The sequence below is a fragment of the Bolinopsis microptera genome, chromosome 6, assembly GCF_026151205.1.
Source record: "Bolinopsis microptera isolate Bmic1 chromosome 6, MBARI_Bmic_1.0, whole genome shotgun sequence".
NCBI classification, from domain to species: domain Eukaryota; kingdom Metazoa; phylum Ctenophora; class Tentaculata; order Lobata; family Bolinopsidae; genus Bolinopsis; species Bolinopsis microptera.
The window spans coordinates 8897985-8923621 of NC_087077.1; the positions used below are offsets into that span (position 1 = coordinate 8897985).

The window sequence follows — 25637 nt, forward strand, 5'->3', positions numbered from 1 at the left end:
ATTGAATCTGATAAATTATTAATGTTGATGGAAAAATATATTTATTTAAATTATTTTTTTATTTAGTGCAATGATATTTTGTAAATCACTTGTGATGATGTTATGTCATAATCTTTACTTACTTACTTACTTACTTACTAATGTCCCAAAATAAATATTAAATTCTGCCCGAAACGTAGGTGTTCAAAATATCAAAAACAATGTCAACAGTCATTCCATTTACATATTAATGAAAATTAATTAAAATAGTTTACTTTTGCTTGACGGATGTTACTCGTCTAAATTTCTTCGAAGTAGCGCGCGCCGCTTTCTTCTTGAAATGGCCCGATGGCAAGAGCTACGAAGTAGCGCGCGCCGGGTCAGATCATTAACAATGGTCAAACTTTTGCTTGAGTAATTAGTTTTCTTTTGCTTAAGTAAATCTAGATTTAAGAAAATTATTGCGTATGAAAGTAAACTAAATGCTATAATAAATTAAAATTATCATTTATCATCATTACACGTACGTCACACATGTCAACAAAATATCATCGCACTATGTGAAAAATATATATTAAATATTTTCCTACCAACATTAATTATTAATTTGATTCACGATGCGTAAATCCTTCGCAGCTTGGTGAGGCCCAGTGGTGCATTTCACCGATCTATCTAATCGAAGGTTGCGAGAAGAATTATTTGTTGCACAGCGCGGCCCAGTAGTGCACTGCGCTACAAATTATTAATCAAATACAATCGATCTGATTTGATTTGATTTAGAAAAAAATTAAAATGGGCCCAACCAGTTTAGGTATTGATTTACAATGTCAATTTACCTGGGGACCTCAAGCTATCATGTTTATAAACGAATAGAGATTAGGCGGAATGACAGGCTGAGCGCTGCCCAGTAAGATGTCAATCCATCGCATCCCGCCGATCTGCATACTATACGTGGACGTGCGAGAAGCATTATTGGATGCGCGCGCGGCCCAGTAGTACATCGCGCTACAAGTTTAGTTGTTGATTGTTGATCATTGTGCTTATCATACATTTTTGCAATTGATTAATGAATTGCGTTAGTTTTATTATATTATCAGTTTAACAAACAACATGAATTGGCAAAAACGGTTTTGGTACCAAAAGTTTCATGTTCATATTTGCCTTAAAATAAAAATTATCAATTATACAAATTTGCCGTCATGAAGGACTATAAGATTGAGCTGATTTGGACATTTTGATATATTATGTCATTTTTCCCACTCAAAGGCCGTCTGCTACGATTTCTACTCCAATCAAAGCACCCATACATAATAATACGCGCGGCGCTTCGACGCAACAAAGTCCTCCAATACAATTATTTTAAAAATTGGATAATGTTTATAAAATTATTTTACGCTGTACATAATTTTTTATGTATATTATTGTTTGTTTTATCTGATCAGTGTTATATCTTGAAAAATACTCAAAATTCAGCCGTGCACGTTGCCGCTCATACGATTTTTGTTCAATTTATCTCGCAGTACCTGAATCGAGCGCTATTTACTTAAATCGAGCGTCATACTTGCTAATCTTTGAATTTGATTTCATACTTGTGACCTGAAACTTGACCATTCAAATTCGTCAAGACATTTTAGTGCCATGTTTATAGTACACTACAGTGTAAATGTATGGAAGGGTTCCCCTAGGTAGATTTTTGATCTTTTGTCAGGGCTTCTTCTCGTTTAACCCTCAATCAAGTTTCCTATCATCCGGCTGAGTTGATCAAGGAGACATTTAACAAATGTGTAATTTTGCATTGGTCCAATGGATCCTTAGCTATAAGCTACTCCAGCTCCCTAGGCTAGGCGACACTGGCCTGGGATTCGAACCCTGGATCTTCAGCAGAAGGCAGATGCTCTAACCACTAGGCCACCTAGCCTCATTTAACCCTCATTCACGGTTTTCTGATAATTTGGCTGAGTAGCGGGTCGATCGAGGAATCACTCCAGTCCCACATTTGTGTAACTTTGCATAGATCCAACGGAGCCAAAGATACATGATGCTCGAATAGATCGATTAGTCTACTGATTTGACGTTGCAAATATTTTGATAAGAGCTTAAATATCATCAAAGAAACTGCCTCACATGTTCCAAAACACCACAGAAGGACCTAGACTCGACCTAGATGGTTTAGCACTGAAATCAGCAATTGATCATGCTAAAACCATTGGTGGTAATACCTCTGCTCAGCCAATTCCTTGGTGCTTCTAATTCTCTGTAGATTAAAGTTGGACTTTCCCTAGAGTGTGACATTCACGCAAGTGTGAGATGGACTTGTGACATTTTGTAATGCAATTCAAGTTCTTTTGTTGCTTGATTGGACTCTCATGCCCATTTATTACTAAAATTTTGGTCAAATGGGCATGGGCATTGCCTTAAGGGGGCATATACCAAAAATGTCCAACCCAAATGACCTGATAGGAAGTTCAGTAGCCATCTAGCGCACCGTTTCCATACCAACACATTTTTTTGAGAATAGCTATTTCTGTAATCGATCATTTCCTGGTTAATGTGCATTTTTCGGAAAAGCACGATTTGTTTTGTTGAGAGGCTATAAGTGAATCATTTCTTGTGATGTAGAGCTGAAATGTTGCACGAAGTTTATTCATATCTTGTTCAAGATGTGTGCAAAATCTTGATATCGTATCTGAAAAGGCTGCGTTTTTATAAATTTTTGAAAGTCAAAAAGTGGTAATTTTACTTTTCATGCTTGTTTTGACCAAAAATTCCGTCAAGGAACATCAGATTTTTTTGATGCTTAACATGAATTCTGGTGCAGTTCTTAAAGCCCTAAAAAATGTGTTTATTCAACTGGAAATTTGATCTTTTGGACCTCAAAGTCATACAACAAACTTAGGCATATTTTTCGTTTTTCATATATTTACAAATTTTTCTAAAATTTCGATCGGAATGTGCTAGAGACTTCTGGAAGAGTGCAAAATAACCGCAACTAGCACATTTATCTATGAGTTATGAATAACAAAACACCTTAAAATGCTTTCTTTTAAAGTTATGGTAGAAAGTGTGATTTTTTGGCTTCGCAGATTTTTTTTTATTGAAAATCTTTTCAAAATAGTACATACATCAATGTAATTGCATGAAAATAACACGGTCAAAAAGTGATTTCTATGTACTATAATGACGGGAAACCAGAACGTAGTTCGTGCAAAAATTACACCTACAAAATATGGTCCCTAACAAAACATTTTATACAATCGACACATATAAATGTAAGATATATTAGTAATAGAGATGATTGTGCAATAATAAAATACAGCGTGCATAAAATATCATAATGTTAATAATTTGTTAACTTTTTAATGAAATAGATTATATCATACAATACTTTTAAAAACCCAACCCACAACCCAACCCACCCCTAACCCCTTAAATAGTTTGGATCGGTTATTTTAGATTAGAGAATTGGCATTGGGAGAAATGAGATGCATCTAATCATTATCAGACAGGTAGAATTCAGCGTGACTATCGTTTGGATCTGTGGGTAGCATTTCCGACCATAGGTGATCCTTAAGTTTGGCCTTGAAGATATCAGGACAGCTATGGTCTCTTATTTCGAGAGGAAGTTTATTCCAGAGCAGATGTGTCCGATAAAAGAATGATTTCTTAAGGAGACTGCTATTACACTGTGTTTGAACAAGAGTCGTTACATAACTTAGGCTGTCATGGTGACATGATCTTAAGCGTGTGCTTCCTTTGTATAGTTGTAAGTAATTAGGAAGCTCTTGTGTGCATACACCATTGACTATTTTGTGAAACAAGGTCAGGTCATTCAATTCAAACCTCTTGCTGAGAGGAAGGATTTTCAATTGATGACATTTGTAAGTATAGTTTTCAAAGGACTGATAGCTTGTGAATTCCTCATCAAAAATCCACTTAATACACCTTTTTTGAAAAGCATCCATCTTATCTAGTTGTGTTTTATTAAATGGACGCCAGATTTGGGAACAGTGTTCAAATTGACTTCTAACAAGTGCAAGGTATAAATTTCTTCTTCGTCTCTCATCTTGGACAAATGAGCAAGTGCGTTTCAGCAGCCCAAATTTTTGGTTAGCTTTGGACAATATTTTAGTTATGTGTTCTTCAAAACGAAAGCCCTGATTTATAACGACTCCAAGATCTGTTTCCGTACTGGTGTAATCTAAGGGAGTATTACCGAGCAAATATTGAAATCTGATAAATGGAATAGGTAATATCCTACTGCTGAATTTCTTTCCAGGAATAGAGAGGACTTTACACTTTGATGGATGGAATTGCATCTTATTTTCTATGCTCCAAGAATTAAGTTCATTTATGTTATTCTGAAGTTTGCAATAATCGTTGTATGATTTAATAGGACTCCATATTTTCGTGTCATCAGCATAAAGTACCAAATTTGTGCCTGAACTTAATCTCATGGGAAGATCGTTTATGAATAAGACAAATAGAATGGGACCTAGGACGGAGCCTTGAGGAACTCCAGACAAAACAGGTTTGATCTCTGAATGTCTACCATCAACTAAAACACATTGTTCCCGTTCACCAAGATAGTTGGTTAGGAATTTGAGTAGCCTTCCTTCAATATTAAAGACGAGTTTAAGTTTCTTAAGAATAAGATCATGATTTACAGAATCAAAGGCTTTAGCAAAATCAAAGTAAATGATGTCTACACTTATAGTCGAACAGTCATTGAGGGATAGCGTGACACTGTCAATAAAGTTAATCATATTTGTGGTACAAGATCTGTCTCCAAGAAATCCATGCTGTCTATCATCAAGAAGATGCATTGTTTTATTCAAGAGTTCCTGTTTAATAAGGCGTTCAAATGTTTTCATTATAAGACTAGTTAGGGAAATCGGCCGATAATTCTCAATGTCCTCCTTACTACCCTTCTTGTGAACCGGAACTACGTGAGCCAGCTTCCATTCAGTTGGAATAATACCGGAGTTATATGATATCTCAAATAAAATTGAAAGTGGGCAAGCGAGACTACCAGCACAGTTCTTCAGTATCTTACCATGGATACCGTCAGGGCCGCAAGCTTTGTTAGAATTAATGTTCCTTAAGAGATGTTTTATATTCTCTGCACAGAAAGTTAAGTCGAATTCAGTATCACTTCTCCAATCAATATCAATATCATACTTAGATTCGTCAGAAAATTGTTCTGAGAAATACTGATTGAACATATTTGCTTTGTGATGTCTTCTTGGCCAGTGAGTACTTCAAAAATCTTGAAAAGGACTATTGCGAAGACTTACTGACTGACTCAACGGAGGCACTGAGATGGCTTGAAGTATGCAATGAAGTTGAAACAGACAAACGAGCCCTCCGAGCTTTCACTTTCGACTTCAAAGCTCTCTACGACTCATTAAACCCTGAACTTGTCAAGGAAGCCGTTCATCATGCAATGAATACCACCAGACCAGACTGGACACCAGCACTCTGTGATTGGCTGGTCGACCTCGTTGATATCAGTCTAAGATCCTCTATTGGATGCTTCGAAGACAAGTGGTACGTCCAAAAGAACGGAGTGCCTACAGGTGGAAGTCTGTGTGTGCAGTTGGCCAACATAACTGTATTTTATGTAATGAACAAATGCGTTTACAGTAACACTGACATGATGAAGAGAGTCAGGACTGTAAGACGGTACATTGACTATGGTGCAGGTTTCTTCTACAGCACTGAAAGGAAATTTGACCAGTGGATTTCCGATGTAAACAAATCCTTGAAAGAATATGGGCTACTCATTGACGAATCCCAATGGAAGGAAGTTGGCACGCCTGTGGCTTTTCTAGATATCGAGTTTTGTTTCGACCCTGAGGGAAACTTACAAACTGACCTCCATATCAAGGAAACAGATTCAAGGAGCTATCTACATTTTAGCAGTGCACATCCAAACCACATCTATAGTGGAATAGTTTACAGCCAGTGTATCAGACTCAGGAGAATAATCAACTCACAAGAACGACTGGAAACCAGATTGAGTGAATTAAGCCAAGCATTCAAGGCAGCTGCTTATCCCTCAAAAATGGTGAACAACATTAGCAAAAAAGTTCTCAACTCAGAAAGAAACCTTGAACGAAGACCTCCCAAGGACAACACACTAAAGCCAGAGATCCTACCAATAAGGGTTGTCTCAACCTACGGAAGTGACTCTGACATTGTCACCACAGTGAAAAAGTATGAGGAGAACTTAAAGAAGACCAGAAGTTTTTGTAACCTGAGTGACTCAAAACAACAGAGTAACACCCTTGAAGAAAAGAAGAATGGCAAAAAGTTCTTCCAATTTGTCAAGAAAACAGGAAGCAACCTCAAAAGCCGGTTGGTTAAGGTGAAAGAAATAGCTCTGGGGAATAAGCATGGTCAAACAAGGCCGTGTAGAAAGAAGAACTGTGCAACGTGTGAGTCTATTGATAGTGCTACACAAATCAGCATCAATGGGAAACGGGTAAAACCAGCACCAGGTACATGCATCACTTACAACATCATATATTTGATCAGATGTAAACTGTGTGAGAAACCATACGTAGGCAAATCCACCAGAATGCTACGGGTAAGGTTTGGCGAACACAGAAGAGCATTCTACAAGATCATCAGTGGGCAAAAGGTTGACACGGATGATGACTCCACCTCCATATAGAGCATGGACTGACTCAGAAGGAAAATTTTAACAATAGTGTTTCAGTGTGTATCCTAGAAAATTCAAGTCCTAGTAGTTTAGATGTTAAGGAGCACCGATATATACATGCCTTAAATTCCCTCCGCCCCTCAGGAATGAATAGTACAAACCCTTTTAAGATTCCTTTATTGCACAATTGATTTTTATTTTGCCTGAGGGGCTTTCCATAAATTATTTTTTAAAAATAATTGGTCCTTTTATTGATGTTTCATATTTCACGGCAGTTTCCTTTTCAGAGTTTGAGTTTATATTTAGAAACTAACCATACTATCTTTTAGATTTATGTCACTTATGATGGCTCCGGCTGAAAGTACTATGACTCATTTTATCTAGAAGATTGTAGTTTCATTGCTTCTGAAGTAGCTATCAGTTCGCCGGTCAATGTTGGGTATAATACTCTTGATATTTGCTTTGTCTAATGGAGATTCTCTGTATGTTTCTCTAAGGTACATCCTATCCGGTATTCTTGAATTCTTTGAAGAGGATTTTACATGCGACCAGAATTTCTTTGAGATCAATGCAGGGTCATCATCGTTATATAGATTATCGTTCATCTTCTGATCAGATAGATTTTTGAACTGTGTTCTTAGTGAGCAAAACTTAAAATAATCCTTTTGTTGGCCGGTTAGTTTCCACTTTTCATGAGCTCTTTTTTTCTTCAAGTATGCCTCATGGGCCTCTGAGTCAAACCAGGGATTTCTATATGCTAACTTTAAAGTAATAGTTGGGATATGCTTTGAGATACTTTTCGATATTACAGACTTTAAGGCAAGCCAACAATATTCAGGATCTCCTAGCTTTAAAAACATAGCATTCCAGTCAATAGAATTCAAGTCTTCGTTAATGGCCGTCCAGTTTGCCTTCTTAAAGTTGAGAATCTTTCTTTTAGGACATTTAGAATAAGTGATTTTTGTAGCAACTTTAAAAGCTATTGGATAATGGTCAGATTTGCAAGCACCGTGACCCTTCAATACCGTAAGATCTCTTACTAAATTTTTACAATTACTCAAAAGAAGGTCTAGTATGTTACCCTTAACATGTGTAGAACTACTTATACATTGATCTAGATCAAAGTTATGGAATGTTGTAATGAAGTCCTCTTCAATTAAACTAGAAGGTGTAACAATTCCGTCCTCAGAAAACCAATCTACTCCATTGAGATTAAAATCACCAACGATGAAAAGTTTTTTAGGGCGTTTGCTTGAGTAGAAAGACTTGATTGTACTGGCAATACTTTCATGGTTTACTGTTCCTAAAGTTCCGACTCTGTAAACCACACAAAAAATGTATTTACTTTCACCTATGTTTATTTCAATAGCGGCCATTTCGGACCCCTTACGTACAGACAGTCTTTTGATTTCAGCTTGAATATCAGATCTGATTGCTATCAAGACTCCTCCACCATTTTTCCTATATTTTTTCGGATTGTTATCATCAGGTGGATGTGATACTTTTGAGCGATCATTTCTAAATACTTCATAGTTAGAGCTTTGAATGACCTCTCTATCCATTACAGAGTTTTTAAGCCAAGTCTCTGTAAGCAGAATAACGTCAGGATGTGAATCTTCAATATGTGCATTAAGTTCATATATTTTGGATTTATCAAGATGAGGTTGCTTACTGTTAAGTTGAGAAAACGGTATCAAGCCTTGAACATTCTGATAATAGACTGATATGTGATTAGGGCCGGGATTAAGCATACTAGGGTTTGATATTGCAATAAGCAAGAAGTTTAAGGTCAATAGAAGTAAAATCGACATACTCAGAACTTGCCTAGATGTGCTAGTTACTGCACCAAACACTATATTAGCGGCAGTCAGCCTTTCAACTCGGTATCTCCGACTGAGTCTTTGGTACTGAGTAAAGATGAAGTTCTTAATTGCAAAACCAAAGATATACAGGTATGCACAATTAATATGAGACACAAGTGGGAAGGCCTTACTGGTATTAAAGTAGAATCTACTGGGATGAATAAACCTATCAATCTCATTGGACTCTTTCGAGCTTGTTAAAATCATACCAATTAGACAAAACATGATGAACAAGTGCAGAACATAGATACCAATGTTAGATGGTCTAGAATTGAAGATAAGTGCATCTTCAAATATCCTAGTCCTGATATCCGATCCAAACCTAACCCCCCTACCCCAAGCAGAACTATCCACTTGACAGGAATTCTTTGGTGTCAAAAATTTAATTCAAATGTAATTTAAAATATGCATACAGCCTACCAGTATGAACCATTGGGTTGCACCCTGGCAATTAAAAATCATTTGTGTTAATGAAAACATATTTCAAAATTGTTCAACCCTGAATTGACTCCATTACCGCAGCACAGTAGGTATCAAATTTTTAATTGAATTGCGGTTTAGAAACCAAGAGGATTGAACCATTTTGAATGAATAATAAATATGTAGAATCTTGCAAGAACACCCATGCCTTTAGAGGTCAATATTTCCGGGACTACTACCTCTCTGTCAATGACATATTCGACAACCAACACATCTCCACCATTGTCAACTTTACAAACCACACTAAACGCTTAGTGGTGCCAGAGGAGTTGGACCAGACAGGTGTAACATAGCGACTACTTTAACGCCGTCTTATTTCGCCTCTCTCTTCCACACTCAACCACCACTTAAGCGTTTATCTATGACACACTTACCATCATCCTTGATTACACATCTTGATTCCACTGGCATCCTCCCACAGGACTGCCATACCCCAGAGGTAGGCAAAGCATTCATATGCTATCCTCTCGTGGGCCTACCAGGCCCAGCCTCTCTTAAAAAAAAAAAAAAAAAAACCCATGCCTTTATTATTTGGGTGAATATCAAAACGCTGTTTCTTAGTGTCAAAATGCGGGAAAAGTCTCGTGTTGATGCAGCCCCTAGCATCCAAGAAAGCAGGAAAGATATCTAAGAAATAATGCCTATACCGGGAGCACATATTGTAAATCAGATTGTTCATTCGAATAACATTTCTCTCAGTAAATTTACAACCATTAGGATTAATTGGAGGAACAGATTGAAACCATACTTTTGCAGTTGGAAGTATCAACTTTATGGAACTCATTAAACTAGATACCGCACTTTTAAGATGTGCTATTCCATTATCACAGTACCGTATATCATTAGTACCAACAGACACAAATAATTTAACAACTTCTAAATTAGGGTTATCTTTCACGAATTTCTCGATATCTCTCTTGACCTTATCAAGTTTACTGCCTCCAACGGCGATGTTCTTAACTATTTGCTTATTCTTTCCTAACAATTTTTCATCTAATCTAGCAGCAAAAGAGTCCCCAGCAACAAGAACAATCTTCTGCTTTTTCGTGACTTGTTCATTGACTTGGGATAAATCCACTTGATCCTCTTCAGGAGGTTTAATCTTACGGAACGAGAGACTAAAACGTACTTGTTCATTTTCACCGACAACATTACCAGAATAAACTGCATGTCTCATTTTAGATTGAGCACCAGGTTTCATAATGTTCATGGTTTTATCAGTGGCTGGTAGCACATGATCAGGACTATCGCTGTTTTTATTACTATCAAGAACGATTGAAAGTTCTCGTGGTGCACCTAGTGAAACAGTACAAATTGAGCTAGTCTGAGATATGAGTGGCTCGTTATCACGATGGAGTCGGAGAGTAGACTTGCTCGATGCATAACGAGTTATCAGGCAGGAGTCCATATCACCAGATGTTGAAGGGTGATTGTTAACCACTTCCATGAGCTTGCAAAAATTGGGGTAATCGTTTATAGGAATTGGTTTGTTCATAACATGACCATAGTTATAAGAATGAGTGGTCGGACTAAGCCACTGAGTAGTGACTGGACGACCCCTCTGTTTTAAGTTAAGAGAGTCAAGCTCTTTTCGGAGGTCATCACAAAGGGTTTTGTCCAAGTTAAGGTCGTTAACATGTTCAACAAGGGATACAATGTCATCAGACGAGGCAGTAGATTCTGCAGCAGACTCAGAAGCAACGTCGAGGGTTAGGGCTTCCAACATTGCACGTTTTTCAGCTAGAGTGGCTGTTTTGAGAAGATCGACGAACACTTTGGGTAATTCTTGCATTGTTTGTCGAAGTAGGACGCCAGGTGATCAAGGGGCAGATCAGGAGTACAGCAGTGTCGGCAGGACAACTATCAGTGATCAGAGACCTGGGAAATAAAAGGGCCGAGCAGATCATGTAAATAAAAGGATCAATGACAAAAGAATGAGAGTGAAGGGAGATCTATGTAGAGTAATAGTTAGTAATGAAAACTATCAATCAAAATGTAAGTGAGCTAGAAAATTGGAAATTGAATAAATGAAGTTAGAAAACTGACCTTGTTAAGATTTCAGAGATGTCCCAGCCAAGCTGGGACAGAGAATAAAAGACTGCCGTACACCGCTACACTGCCTCACTACCCCCGTCTCAACCCGGGACACCGGCTGACTTTACTCCAGCGACATTCTGTCCACGAGTGGACCCATCGTCTTAGCCATGCCTAAATTATTTGTTATATAGTAGTGTTGAAAGTATTAAAACTAAGATTAAAATTAAGATACAAATAGAATTATTATTATTATTACTATGGATTAAAATATATATACTAATTGTTGCGTGGGAGTGAGAATTCCTCTACCATGCCTGTCATGCTGTGATGGAAGGAGTCAAAATATCCTCCTCGTTGGAAAAACCACTTTGGGCTTTGACCAATAATTTAATTCATTTTCTGACCCAAGTTAAAAAACTGTCTTGCCTTTTAACCTGTGGTTTAGAGAAAGAAATTATTTGTGCCATAAATTAGCAATTGTTTTTTCTTCTAATTAATCAAGACAAATATTTTTTCAATTAAATGCAACTCAATGATTTAGGTAATAGAAAAGTTCTTGAAGTAGGGTCGTAGGGAGATGCCCCTGGCCCTTTTTAGGTCAGAAAAGACACCTCAGCAAGTAAGTATTAACTAGAGACTATTTTACAGATTAATGATATGTTTCATTGTTTCGGGTTAGATTAATACTTAATTGGGATGATATCGTTGCAGGTTTTATTCTATTCGACAAGATTTTGATATCATTACTCTTGTGGATAATTAACTTGCTTTGTTGATGATTTTATCTCTTTGTTGATGATTTTATCTTTATATTCGAATGTAAAGGATTACATCACCATTTTAAAAATTCTTGAAGTACCATTACTAACGTAGCATGTTTTCAGCTTGTGCAAAATTTGAAGTCGGTTCTTACGCAGCTTGTAAAAGAGCATGAGCAAGGTGAACAGGCTAATGCAAAGAAGCTTGAGAAGGTTTGTTGGATTTATAATTGACACCAAATTTGCCCCTATTCAGATGAATAGAATTGGTATTTTTAGTATACATGATCCAAGTGATCGTTAATCGTTATTACCTATACTAGGATACAAGGATACAAGGATACAAGGATACAATGATCACCTTGAAGTCAACCTTGTCACTTATGTCTTCCCTGTGCACTTGAACCAAGATAATTATGTTTAATGAGCATGCTTATAGAAATACATTTAATTTATTTAAGCAGATTTACACTGACTGTAATCATACTGTTACTGTTTAAAATTATTTAAAATTATTTAAAATCAAAGTTGTAAATTCAAGTTAAGTGTTTATCACATGAATTTCAGTAATGATATAAAGATGGCAAAACATACCAGCTGCTAAGTAACAGTAACATTACGTCAAAGGTATTAAAACACTGTTTGTCACATTCTTAATAGCATACACATCTTTCAGATAAACGATGACGTCACAAAGTACCTGTTGAACACGAAACATGCTCTCATGGGGACCCCCGGTATGTTGTAACGATATTCTGTGTTTTATGTGCTTAACATTATTATACATAGCTTGCTTGGTGCAGGGCAAGAGGTTCAGCAGTTGTAAAGGTTACACTTGAATGACTTAAGTTTGTTTGAATCTATAAATAGATATTATGTTTACCTTACTCGGGATTATTACGACGGGTTTATTAACGACCGGTTAAAATATGGTTCGGGAAAAATATGGCGAAATTGCTCAAAACCCACCACATTTTCCCGGTCGCCATTTTACCGGTGTCCAACCTTTCAATTTTAGATTCAAAAATTTTGTCTCAGATGTAAATTTCCTTATTAGAGATAAGCAAGTTTAAAAATTTTCGCATTGCTAAAACTTGTGAAACAAGTCGAATTATCAATAATTGTTGAAAGTAGACAGAAATAATGACTCGTGGTTAATCAAACTAGATGGAAAATAATTTGTAACATTTGAAGCGTAACAACCAGATCTTATCTTACTATATATAAAGCGAGACGATATATATATGTGTATATATCCATGCCATTTTACTGACACCACGGCATCAACTTTAACGCGACTTTCTGCAAAAACCGTAAAAGATATACAACTGAAACTTTTTTGACTGGGTCAAATGCTTTAATGGCCTTCAAATCAGCATGAAAAAATAAAAAATTGGCCAAGGAATAAGAATTTTAGTACCCAAAATTTGGACTCCCAAGTGGTGTCAAAAACGCGATTTAAATAGGTAATAATTATTTCAGTCTCTTTTACTTTATACTCTTGACACCATTCGTTATTAAGGCAATATTATCTGCACAAATCAGCAGACACAAATGAGTATAAAAACCAATATCTATTTACAAACTACAGCTACTACTATACATGGAAATGTGCCGTCGCTAATTATTGAATCTTATCTTTTTATACATAGCTGATTAGATTTTCAATGCATGTAAAACTATGCACTTACTGCAGTACAATATTGTTTCGACTCCAAAGTAGTGTGCTGTTTTTTGCACATGGGGGCCAATTGAAACAAAAATACGATTTAGAACTGGCAGATGCTGCTGCCACTGGCGGAAGCGCTGCCCAAATTTCAAATTTCACACTTGGTATGACTAAAATGTTTATGGAAATTTGAACTAAAAATGAAAATATAATGCGAGATAATATTCAAAAATTATGTATTGCGTAGTAAATGTTATTATGAAGCGGAAGAGAGATGGTAATGACACTGAGAGGCCTACTACTCTTATTTTAGAGGAGGAAGACCCACCTATACCGTGCTCATCTAGCACACCTCTGCCCCGAAGTGAGGAAGGTGAGCAATATTTGAATTTTTTAATATTACTTTCGTTTTGTCTTTAAGCTGAAGCTTAGACGTTGATTTATAAAATGTTAATATAAAAACTGTTCAGGACGAGAGTTCGACTTTCCCAATACGTTAAGTCCTGTCACTGGTACTACTGCTAGAGATCGTCTTAGGGCGAGAGGTCGCCCCAGAGAAATAAGAGGTCTTCCCGGAACTAGAGGTCGTCCTAGGGGTCGTTCTAGAGGTCGTCCCAGAGGATCAACTACAGCAAGATCTATTGCAGCTCTGTTATCAGGTTCATAAACATTAAAATAGGGAATATTTTGAAATTTCGTAAAATATAACTCTATAAGTTTATTTTTCTAAGTCAGAAACTGAAAGTATATACTGAGTATTTTTTTTCAGACAAAAAGCCTATAAAAAGAAAACGGGAGTCTGATCAGGAACGTGAAAAACGTTTGAGTAGAGACAGAAAGAGGAAGCAAGAAAAAATCCTGAATGAGTCTCAGGAAGAGCGAGACCACCGGCTGGAGATGTTAAAAAATAGTCAAGCCATCAGAATCCGGAATGAGTCTCAGGAGGAGCGAGATCATCGGCTGAAGATGAAAGCAAACAGTAAAGCCATCAGAATCCGGAATGAGTCTCAGGAGGAGCAAGACCACCGGCTGGAGATGTTAAAAAATAGTCAAGCCATCAGAATCCGGAATGAGTCTCAGGAGGAGCGAGACCATCGGCTGGAGATGTTAAAAACCAATCAGGCTGTCCGACTGGCAAACGAGTCCTTCGAAGACCGACTTGATAGGCTGTGTCTCTATTCAGACAACCGCGATCATGTAAAGAGAATGGGCCCCACTAAAAGTTTTCATGATAGTCAACAACCTGGTCCTGCATTCCCGAACCTGCTTACAGTTTCACGTTAGTTCCGATTATATTTGTAGTTCAAAACATTTTTGATATTTTCAACATTTAGGGAACTGGTAAGTATAGCTTTTTAATAAGGCTAATAATGAATAAGCCATGATTTGTTTAATGTAGCCTGTAACGTTTTCTCCTTCAGCGGAAAATTGTGAACCTTCCTGCAAGCGAACTCGGAGAAGCAACGTTTCTATACAGTCAACCGATTCCAATTTAGATCTTACTTTAAATTTTCCTCATCCTGCTCAGCAAGAACGCCCCAACTCTATATTAGGTCAGTAATACTGCGTTATATAAACGATGTACTCGAGCAGGTTATTATTAAGTATAACGGTTGTAATTATTACTTGATAATACGTAAATTATCAGAGATAATTATTTCAGATGACAGTGAAACTACTAATCTGTCCCTCTCTGATGATAGTAGTGATGATAGTAAGCACCCTTCCAAACGTTATCGACGAGATTTTCCAGTTGCAGTTGATATATCTCCAAATGCTATAAGAGGTGATTTTAAAAGTTTAGTTACTAATGCTTGATTGTCGTATTTTTGAATCATGCTGCAAATGTAGAAATAGTCGTTCCAAATACCAAAATTTTAAAACTTTTCAACTTTTAGGTCGCCAGAGAACAAGAGGTGGGTTTGGTCGCAAATCCAAACGAAGTCCAAGCCTTTCTAGAACCCCAAAAAACTCATCGAGAAACCGACCGCGGACCAGGGGAACAAGAGGACGGAGACGCCAACGTCGGGGGTATCCATCACATGCCACAAGAGGAATGAACAGATTGGGGTTTAGAGGGCGAACTGGGAGAGCTTGGTTTAATCTAGCGTCAAAAATACCTGTTGACGAGTTCGATGAAACAGAACTTCCAGAGGAGTTTTGCAACACTTTTGAAGGGTCAATCAGGGATTATACATGTGATCATTGTAATGCATACTTCTGGAATAATGAAAACAAGAACACATGCTGCAGCGGAGGGAAAGTGAAAATGCCACGCTTACCACCAATTCCAGAACAGTTTCAGTTATTATTTGATGTTAACGGATCCCATTTCCTCAAAAATGCTCGAGCGTATAATAATCTTTTTGCCTTGGCATCACTTGGTTGTGGGCAAGAAATTAAACATCAGGGGTTCAGCCCGACATTTACCGTTCGCGGTAAAATCTACCACAGAATCGGCAGCTTATTGCCACAAGATGGTGAAAGCCCGAAATTTGCTCAACTCTATTTTCATGATACTGACCACGAAACCGGAAACAGGATGGAAATTATGAGCTCTTTGGATCAGCAGACGGTTGAGCTTATTCAAGATACGTTACATGAATGCAATCCCTACATCTGCTCATTGAAGTCTGGACTTGAACTAATGCGCATTTCGCCTGATGTTAAATTAGTTTTGCATGCCGATGAACGACGACGGCCATCTGATGCCCATGCACGAACATACAACCTGCCAACAGCTTCAGAGGTCGGTGTACTTTTGCCGGGGGAAATCATTGCGAATATGGACGTTATTTTGCACGAGAGGGGAGGTGCAGTAAGAAGGATCAGTCCAGTTCATCGGTCATATGATCCATTACATTATGTTATTATGTTTCCAAAGGCGATGATGGCTTTCAGGTTGGGCCATGAAAAGATCTGACAATAGGACCTTAACGGCTTCTGATTTCTACTGTTATCGGATGCAGGTTAGGGACGACTGGAACTCAGTAATGAAATACAGACGTTTGACGCAGCAGTATGTGTGCGATATGTGGGCAAAGATTGAGGGTAGCCGCTTAGATTGGGTACGGCATAACCAGAAAACAATCACAGGCTGAAAAATATAATGGGCTCATAGATGCTCAGGCGGACAATGATCTGAACAATGCAGGAAAGCGCATTATATTACCTCCTTCTTTCTCTACGGGTCGCCAAGGTACTATCGTGAACGCTTCCAAGACTCAATGGGAATTGTTAGAAAGTTAGGGAAGCCAGATCTGTTTGTAACGTTTTACCTGTAACCCAAAATGGAAAGAAATACAGGAAGCATTGGAACCAGGAGAATCATACACTGATCGGCCCGATCTTTGCGCTAGAGTTTTTAAATTGAAGTTGAATGCTTTACTCAAAGACATATGCTTAAACAAAGTCTTTGGAGATATACGGGGCTATACTGCTACCGTCGAGTTCCAGAAAAGGGGATTGCCTCATATTCACATTGTTGTTATTCTCGCAGATGAGTTCAAACCTCGCACACCAGAGGATGTTGATAAGATAGTTTGCGCAGAGATTCCAGATCCTCAGACTAACCCTCGGCTGCACAAGATTATAACAACCAACAATGTACATGGACCTTGCGAAACATTAACAGGAACTCACCGTGTATGGTTGGCGAAGGTGCTGACAAGAAATGCTCCAAGAAATTCCCGAAGGAATTTGTCAGCAGACACAATGCTAACCCAACACAGCCCTCCTGTTTATCGGCGTCGATCACCAGAAGATAGAGGACAAGTTCATAGGGTGAATATGGGAAGTGAAAGCAATCCGAACTTTTTCCTGCTTGACAATTCTTGGGTAGTACCCTATAGTCCACTTTTATCGTTAATTTACGAAGCCCATATAAATGTTGAAGTGGTATATTCAACAAGGTGTGTGAAATACCTTTTTAAATACATCAACAAGGGTCCAGACAGAGTAGTTGCAGCATTTGAGCAGGAGGATGAAGTTGAGACATATGCCAACGCTCGCTACCTCTCAGCTTCCGAGGCTCACTGGAGACTGTATGGGTTTTGACCTTTTCCATAGAAGTCCAGCAGTAATGAAGCTTGACTGCCATTTGGAGGGAGAGCAGATGCAGTTATTTGCTGAAGGGGAGGAAGAGGAAGCCATAAACCGTGGCCCACGGATTACGAAACTTTTGCATACTTCAGTCAGAACGCAGAGGATCCAGAGGCGAGGGAAATCCTCTATCCAGACTTTCCAGACAAGTACACCTGGATTGAGAAAGTCAAACGCTGGCGGAGGAGAAAACTGGAGTAACTGTCGGGCGTATTCCAGTGTTTTCTTGCAATGCCAAGCAATCTGAACTCTTCTTTTTAAGAATGTTGCTGTATAACAAACCTGGGGCAACTTCTTTTGAAGACTGAGAACGATAAATGGCCACGTTTGTCCGACATTTCAGGAAGCTTGCCGTAGACTTGGGCTGCTCGAAACAGACGAGAGTTGGACTGTGTGATGGAGGAGGCGAGCACAGTTCAGTTTGGCAACCAACTTAGGGATGTTTTTGCTAATCTGCTCATCTACTGTCGACCAGCAGACCCTCCATTATTTTGGCAACGTCATCGTGATAAGTTGGTCGAGGATTATATGAGGACAGGAAATGATGAAGCTCCAACTGAGCTAATGTTTAATCAAGCTCTACTCTATTTAAAAGAAAACGATTTGAGCAGGATGAGTTAGACTTAGTGAAAGATTTCCTTCTTCCTGCTGTTAGGGAAGACCTTTTGCCACGGGTCTAACGTACCAAGAGTTGTCAGGGATGAAACGTCTTATGATCGAGAGTCTCTTGCTCAATCCTTACAAGGGCGTATAGCGTCACTCAATAATAAGCAGCACTTATTTTACTCTGCTGTTATGGATTCTGTTGCCATGCTAACAACTCTGGCAAGGTTTTTGCACTTCAGGCATCCGGTGGTACGGGTAAAACGTACACCATCAACCTTATCCTCGATACTGTCCGAGCTCAAGGAAAGATAGCCCTGGCAACTGCACTTTCAGGGATAGCAGCCACTCTGCTAAAACCAAACCCCCGAAACCCCCGCCCAGGTGGGTTTTTTCCCCCCGCTTAAGCTGACCTGAAGTTTTCCCCCCCCCCCCCCTTGGCCCCCCCTTTTCCCCAAAAAACGGGCCCCCGTTTCTGGCAAAGTTTTAAAGAAACCAGCTGTCCCATTCCCCTTGTGTTTTTAAAGGCAGGGGGGAAAAAAGATCTTAGACACTTGACGTTTTTCACTTCAGTTTTTTCAGAGAAACAAAAAAATGTTTGGGGGGAAATAACTTTTTTGGGGGCTATTTGTTTTGGAGCAGAGCCCCCCCCCGGGTTGTGTGAAAGGGCAGAGGCCCAGTAGGGGAATTTTCATGTTCAAAAATTTTCTTATCTGTGGAAACAGAAAAACCGTTTTCAAATTGACTTTAAAATTTGCGTTTTTTTCCAAAACAGCGAAGACAAAAAATTTTCGATTTTTTTTATCTTGGGGTTGTTGGCCTGTTTTCCAATTTCCTCAGGGGGCCAGTTCAGGGTAAAAAAACCCCGGATAAATTTTTTTTTAAAGGGTGACTTAGAGGGCCTTATTAACTGGGTTTCGAAGCCCTTAAAAATTGTATACAGATACAGCTGGACTCAAGTAGAACTTACTGCCCTACAAACAAAATGTTAAATTATTAACAACAAAGTCTTGGCGATTTTCCCGGGGCGAAGAGAGCTCTAAATCCCACGAAAAAAGGTGAGCCCGAAGACAGTTTTGACTTTTTCCCCAAGATTACCCTGAACCTTTTTTCACCAAGGGGAAATTCCCACCCCATCTTTTTGAAAATGAAAGTGGGTTTTGCCCTTTTTATGCTTCTTGGGAAAACCTCAGCCTCAGAAAGGTATGTAACGGCACCAAATACATCGTTACGGGATTGCTTGAAAATATCATAGGGGCCGGGTTGCTGGGGGAATTTTTAAAAGGGAAACAAACTTTTTTATTCCTCGCATCCCTAAAAAACCAAGGGAGGGAACTTTTCCCCCTGGGAATTTGACTGAGGCAATTCCCTCAAAGACCCCCCTTTTGCGATAACGCCCAAAAAGGGGCCCAAGGAAAACGCTAAAAAAGTTGGGGAAATTTTTTTTGGGGACGGCCATTTTTTCCCCCCCACCCCAAATTATTATGGGGCGAAAAGGGCAGGGTTGGGGAAAAATAAAGCGTTTAGGTTTTGGGCTTTGGTTTATTGGTTTGGAGGGGTTTAATGTTTTTTACCCAGAAGTACTGGCAGATAATTGTTAAAGGATTTTTTTTTATAAATTTTGGGTTTGGGAAATTGGATTTCCCTGACATTTTTTTTTTTTTAAACTTTACAAAAAAGAAGTATAAACTTTTTCATTTTTTATTTTTTAACACTCCCAATCCAAACTGTTCTCCTTTTACTCTTAAATGGTTCTATACTTCTCAAAAAATTTGTATCCTGTAAATAATTGTACATTATTCTAAGTAGGTATCTATATTTTATACCCACCATACCAATATGCCATACTTATAAACACATCAACTTATAATTTATATGCTATGTGTTCTGATTCTTAGAGTTAGTCCTTATTAGTATTACGGGCACTTTGTTAACAGTTTTGACAGATGTCCTGCACATATTCGAAGCATTTTTTAACTATTACTATTTCTATCGTAATGTTGTGTAAATTTGATTATAATTCTAATTGCAATTCTAATATTTGAAAATGCTGTCTTTAAATTTGACCCAATAAAGTTAGAAAGCGAAAACGTGGGTGTCAGCGATAGTAAATAATTATTGTCGTCCGGAGGACGGGTACCCTGCTATTAAGATAAAGGAGAGCTGTTTAGTCTTCCAATAACTCAATAAGTTGTATTCATCCTTCGTTATCTTCAGCTGGATCATCCCAGTTTCATCAGTTTTAATTAATTCAAGTTTTATTTAACTGTTACTTTTTACTTTGAGTCCTATTCATTATGTAGAGATAGTCAATACCTAAGAAATTAAAAATTGGCCTATTTAAATCAAATTTGACAATAAGATATATGACAAGAATTGGGCAAAAAGGTGAATTTTTTGCAATTTTAGCCAAATGAAGTCGAAAAACCTTCAACAAGTGTCCCAATAGTCTTCTTTAGTGAATATAAGACAACGATTAAAAGATGAGACCCATACCCCTTGGGAACCCTAAAAGCTGAGTAGGCGGGTTTATTAACGACCGGTGAAAATGTGGTTCGGGAAAAATATGGCGAAATTACCCTAAACCCACCACTTTAGCCCGGTCATAATAATCCCGAGTAAGGTATATTGGTTATATGTCTAATGTTATATGTAGTCAAATGGATTCATTAATTAATTTGGTTACATATCAAGTTAGTAATGTAATCCGAGTATAAACTATTGATGAACAGGTTTTTAAAACTAAATATTATCCGCATTGAATTAATTTTTCATCGATTACATTCAAATTGTTCACCATTTTATTATACTTGATTGGTGTTATTGGTATTTGGGTTCCTCCCCCTATCAAGGGTTTCCTAAAAAAAGTGCGATGAGATTGGATTTTGAGACTAAAAATGCGATTTCCCCCCCCCCCCCCCCCCCCAGACTGCAAGATTTCTTGCCCCACAAATTACTTTGTATTTAAAAAGATGTCCCTTTGTAAGCGAAATTGTAAGTATGTCGCTTTATGTCGCTCGATGTTTATTTCTCAGAATTGTAAGTATGCCGCTGTAATTTGGATCAATACATAACGAAAAATTTACGTGTGTATTTTTATGAAGTATATAAGGTTACATATTGAAAATCTGATATGCCTCACGTAGCGCCCCAGTTTAGGGAACGGCCGCTAAGTAGCTGATCCCGGGTTCGAGTCCCGTCGTCGGTCATTCTTTTGGCAATTATTAATTATTTTACTAAAATTATCACCAGAGCATCTTGTAATATACTTTATCTGATAAATTATACAGTTCGTACTTCAGCTAGAGAAGACTGGCATTTAAGGATTTGTCCGGGGAAGGCCTCGTTCATACTGGAACATATCAAATTATGGTGAACGGAGTTATCTGGTAATATTTGTTTTGTTTATGGCTAGAATTTAGAATGGAATCAATGTGATGAGGATCCAGAGTTACTTACCTGCTAGGATTAATAAGTCAGGTCTACAGTTGAAGAGACCCTTTTTCAAACTTTTAATGAAGAAATATCCACTGTGCCTATGGTAGTGTCAAGTATATTCATTATTCTGAGAAAGTCGACTTATTCGATGAGTCGACTGTAGCCAGGAATAGTACCTTGAGATTTCGACCATTACCGGACCTCCTTTAATGGTAACCATGGTAACTATAGTAACCACTGTGAATCTTGATCTTTTTAACCGATTAATATCGACAACAACTAGTATCCTTTAAGACTTAGTCTTAGACAGTACAGAAAATTAAGCCGTCAGAGTAACACAACCAGTAATAATTCAAAACAATCAATACCAAAAGTTCAATGACCATGAAAAGTCGGCTTGATGATGAAGACGAAAAGGCCAGCAAGTTAAAGAATAGTATGATGGGGCCGTTGCGCGCGACCGAATATGTAGTGCTGAAAGAGGGTGCCGAAATCTCGCAGCTAGACTCGCGATATTGGGGTGAGATTTATACTAAACTCGTCAAAATCTCGCACTAATTGCGCGGCTCAAAGTTGTTATACTTTAACCACGTGATCTCACACCGCACTAAGTTCCGAATTCACAAAATATAAAGTACATTTTTGTGTCGCTTAAAACTTTTAAATTACATTTTTTCTATTTTCTCACACATTTTGTTGTTAGTTTTTTTTCTGTGTTTATTTTAAGATTTTGTGCGATGAGCCTGTCTCGCCATCTCGCATGAATCTTGACCTGGGGTTTCCTCAGATTTTAACATAACACTTTTCCGTTTCCGGTTTCTTTTAAGGTTAATTTTAGATCTGAGCTTATTGAAATGGACACGTGGATATTGTTGAAACGCTGTTACGTAATTAATAATCATAATTCTAGCAGTCTTCATCCGGTCCCTTACAAGACATTGTCACTTACTGATTACCTGGCATGTATTAACAAATAAACAAGTCGTCAATGTTTTGGTGCCTAGTCCATTATAATGTTCATTTACATCAGTACACTGTTAGTAAAGTAAATGGTTCATTTTCCATGAGTACTACCATAAACGGCATAGTGATAGCTAAGATGACCTTACTAAATGTTAGATTCTACAACTAATCAACACACGGCTGTACCACTGTACTACTAGCTGCTGTCAGGTACACAGTGACAAGAAGCCACCTCACTGCAACTGTTATATTGTGTACTGGTGCAGCTGTAGCACCACTGTCAGTACAATTTGAATATGTAAATACCTGTACGTGGGTTTCTGTTAGGTTTGTTGAGTGTCAAATAAAGGTACAGAGATGTTTAAACTCTTCAAATAGTAACATGTGTATTTTAATTTGTGTTTTAACATGGATTTGTTCATCGAACATATAGTGACTGAAATAATGTTCTGTCAGGTTCGTCTAAAATATTGACAGGATTTCTCATAGATTAACAATTCTGTCGGGAGGAGAAAACATGTGAAGCAGTATACAAAAGTTTCTGACCCGTAATGTCGTTGGGTAAAATTTCTGATAATTCCTAAGGTAGAGATTTCATTTTCATTCTATCTGTGTAAAAAATTTGACTGAAAATAGTAAACAGTTATCTCAAAGACCCAAGAATTGTGCTCTTATCATTAAACTAATTTTTCTGGACAACGAATAGTTCTGAAGTCGCATGTTGATTTTGAATTGATTTTATCGAGAAAGGTTTCAAATAATTTGACATATTATGATTATAAGGGTGTCCTGGAATATCGACTGTTATTAAAAGTAACAGTCATTTTGAAATCCGTAATATTGCATTGTGCCTCTCACTGACTAAACTTAACTACGTAACATTGCTTATATTATATATTTACAATTATATTTATAATGATTTATAAACTAACTTTTACTAATAACAATTACTTTACAGGGCAAGAGCCACAGTTGGAGATGATAGTGCAGTTATCAGATGAGATCCACAAGAATGATATCATACTTCTTCTCATCAGATGCCTCCGATTTATTGACTTTGAGGTAAAATATTGAATATTATATCGTATGTATTTATAATACATTTCGTGACCTATGCTATCCTTGTATAATGTATATTGTCCTTGTATTGTAGTTCAATGTTGAGATACAAAAATGTTCATCCGTCCCGTAAAGATGAAAGCTTTAGAGACATGTTTGTTAACTTAAGTTTTATGGGATCGTTTGCACATTACTTTAGCAGCCTAAGCTTAATGGAGATGCGTTTGAAAATATTGGCGTGGATTTCGATGCTAACTGGCCTGGATGGCCAGGAAATATGTCGATGGTCGAATATGGCATCATTATAATATTTTGGCCTTTTAGAATACTTTGTGGTGAATGTAAATCAAGTTATGGTCTTAGCTTAAGTGTTGTTAAACTCTCAAACCAGATATTGTTGGTCCTACATATTTTATATAGTATAATATAATTTAGTATATCAGGTCGATGATATATATTATATATACGAAATTCACTTTTACAAAGCCTTTTCGTTGCTCCTAATGTTCTCCCCTTCAAGATAATGACCGTTTTAACCATGACTCAGGACTCTGTTTTACATCCATTGTTTGAACATATAATGGGTTTTTTGTTTACCATTTACGTGCTTCCAGTTACAAACAATAAGTTTAGCAGAATTGAAATAATAACTGTCACTACATAACTTCTTCGCGTGTTCACTCATAATTTCACGATTAAAAGTCTTTGTATTGATGAAATTTAAAACATAACTGTACTCGTAATGACAATAAACATTCGTAATAACTGAACCTAGGTACTATTTGTCCCAAAACAATTCTACATAAAATATATAAGCAAGGTTATAATCTAAGAAAATATTTTCTAAGTTCCACTATTTCAGTCCTCAAATAATCCACGTTTTAACACACTTTTATGTAAGTCATGGTGTTCTGCTGGTTAAAACTGTAAACAAAACGTGCATCAGTCAAAAGCACTTTTCAGCTTTACCACCCTTCCATCCACAGGTTACTCCTTTGCATTGAGCGCTCAAAAAGCACATCATCTTAGCATCGTCGTGGTTCATCTCTTCCGAGTAGATTGTAGTAGGCCGTATATTGTTATGTGCATCCCAGCAGTACTCGCCATGCAAGAGGTGGCAGTCATTTAAGGACGTTGAACCTGGTTTAGAGACCCTATGTTTAGGGCAGTTTGCACATTCCAGCGGGGAACTCTTGTACTGGTTAGCCGGGCAAGGTCCCTCCTTGCTGAGGCAGGGTTTGAAGGCGGAAGTGGCCCATATGGCACTTACACGTGGTCCATGTGTGTCGTCTTTGAGGAAACACGATCCCTTCTTAATTCCAGTGTTGTAGTAGACTACTGCGTGACACCTGTGGAAATTTATATAAAGAAATAAACCGGAGATATATCTTGGATTCAATTGTAAATGTTTTTTAATATGAAAATGTATTCCAAACACTTGCAGAGTTGCAGTGTCATTTATAATGATAGATACAACATAATTAAATGATTAAAGAGAGCGCGTTTATAAATGTCTTTATATGGAACCTGTCATCAGTTATGCAGCTATCCTTGCATGCCTGGAAGTTAGGTGCGGTCCACTTAGCTCCGGCGATATCTCCACCATAAACAACCTTTTTGGGGACATTGCAGTCATCTGCAGCCGCCAGAGCAACCAGAGTAGCACAGAATACAACGAACAACTTCATCTAAAATCAGTTGGACAATAAATAAATCATAGAATCAATTGACTTGACTTTAAACCCGCCACAACTTACTGTTGTATTGGCTATAAATTGGTTAGCCAATTCCTAGATAATTCAGTTTAGTTAAAAATACGATTAAACGACTAAAGCACATAATATAGTCGTAATCTCAAAGATGAAAAAGGGATAACTTACTACTTGAGATAGTAACGATAATAGTACAATAACCAGAACTTGATAAATCTAAGCTTACTAATCTCAACTCATTAAAGCTACCAGACGAATACTGAGTAACCTTAACTTATTCTCCGTGATCTAAAATAAAATTCCATCTATCCA

The 25637-nt window shown here is 37.7% G+C and overlaps 1 protein-coding gene across 2 annotated transcripts in view; it reads left to right on the forward strand.

The window, feature by feature from the left end:
* Positions 1-25637, forward strand: part of LOC134816419 (calcium-binding protein 39-like) — a 38689-nt gene that overhangs the window by 3618 nt on the left and 9434 nt on the right. The window contains exons 2-5 of one of the 2 annotated variants that reach the window (XM_063825256.1): positions 11564-11641; positions 11907-11993; positions 12457-12517; positions 23513-23616. In XM_063825256.1, coding sequence (XP_063681326.1) covers positions 11600-11641; positions 11907-11993; positions 12457-12517; positions 23513-23616 — 294 coding nt within the window. In that variant the 5' untranslated portion in view covers positions 11564-11599. Of the gene's footprint in view, positions 1-11553; positions 11642-11906; positions 11994-12456; positions 12518-23512; positions 23617-25637 lie in introns of those variants that run through there. The other variant, XM_063825255.1, reaches the window with a different exon arrangement.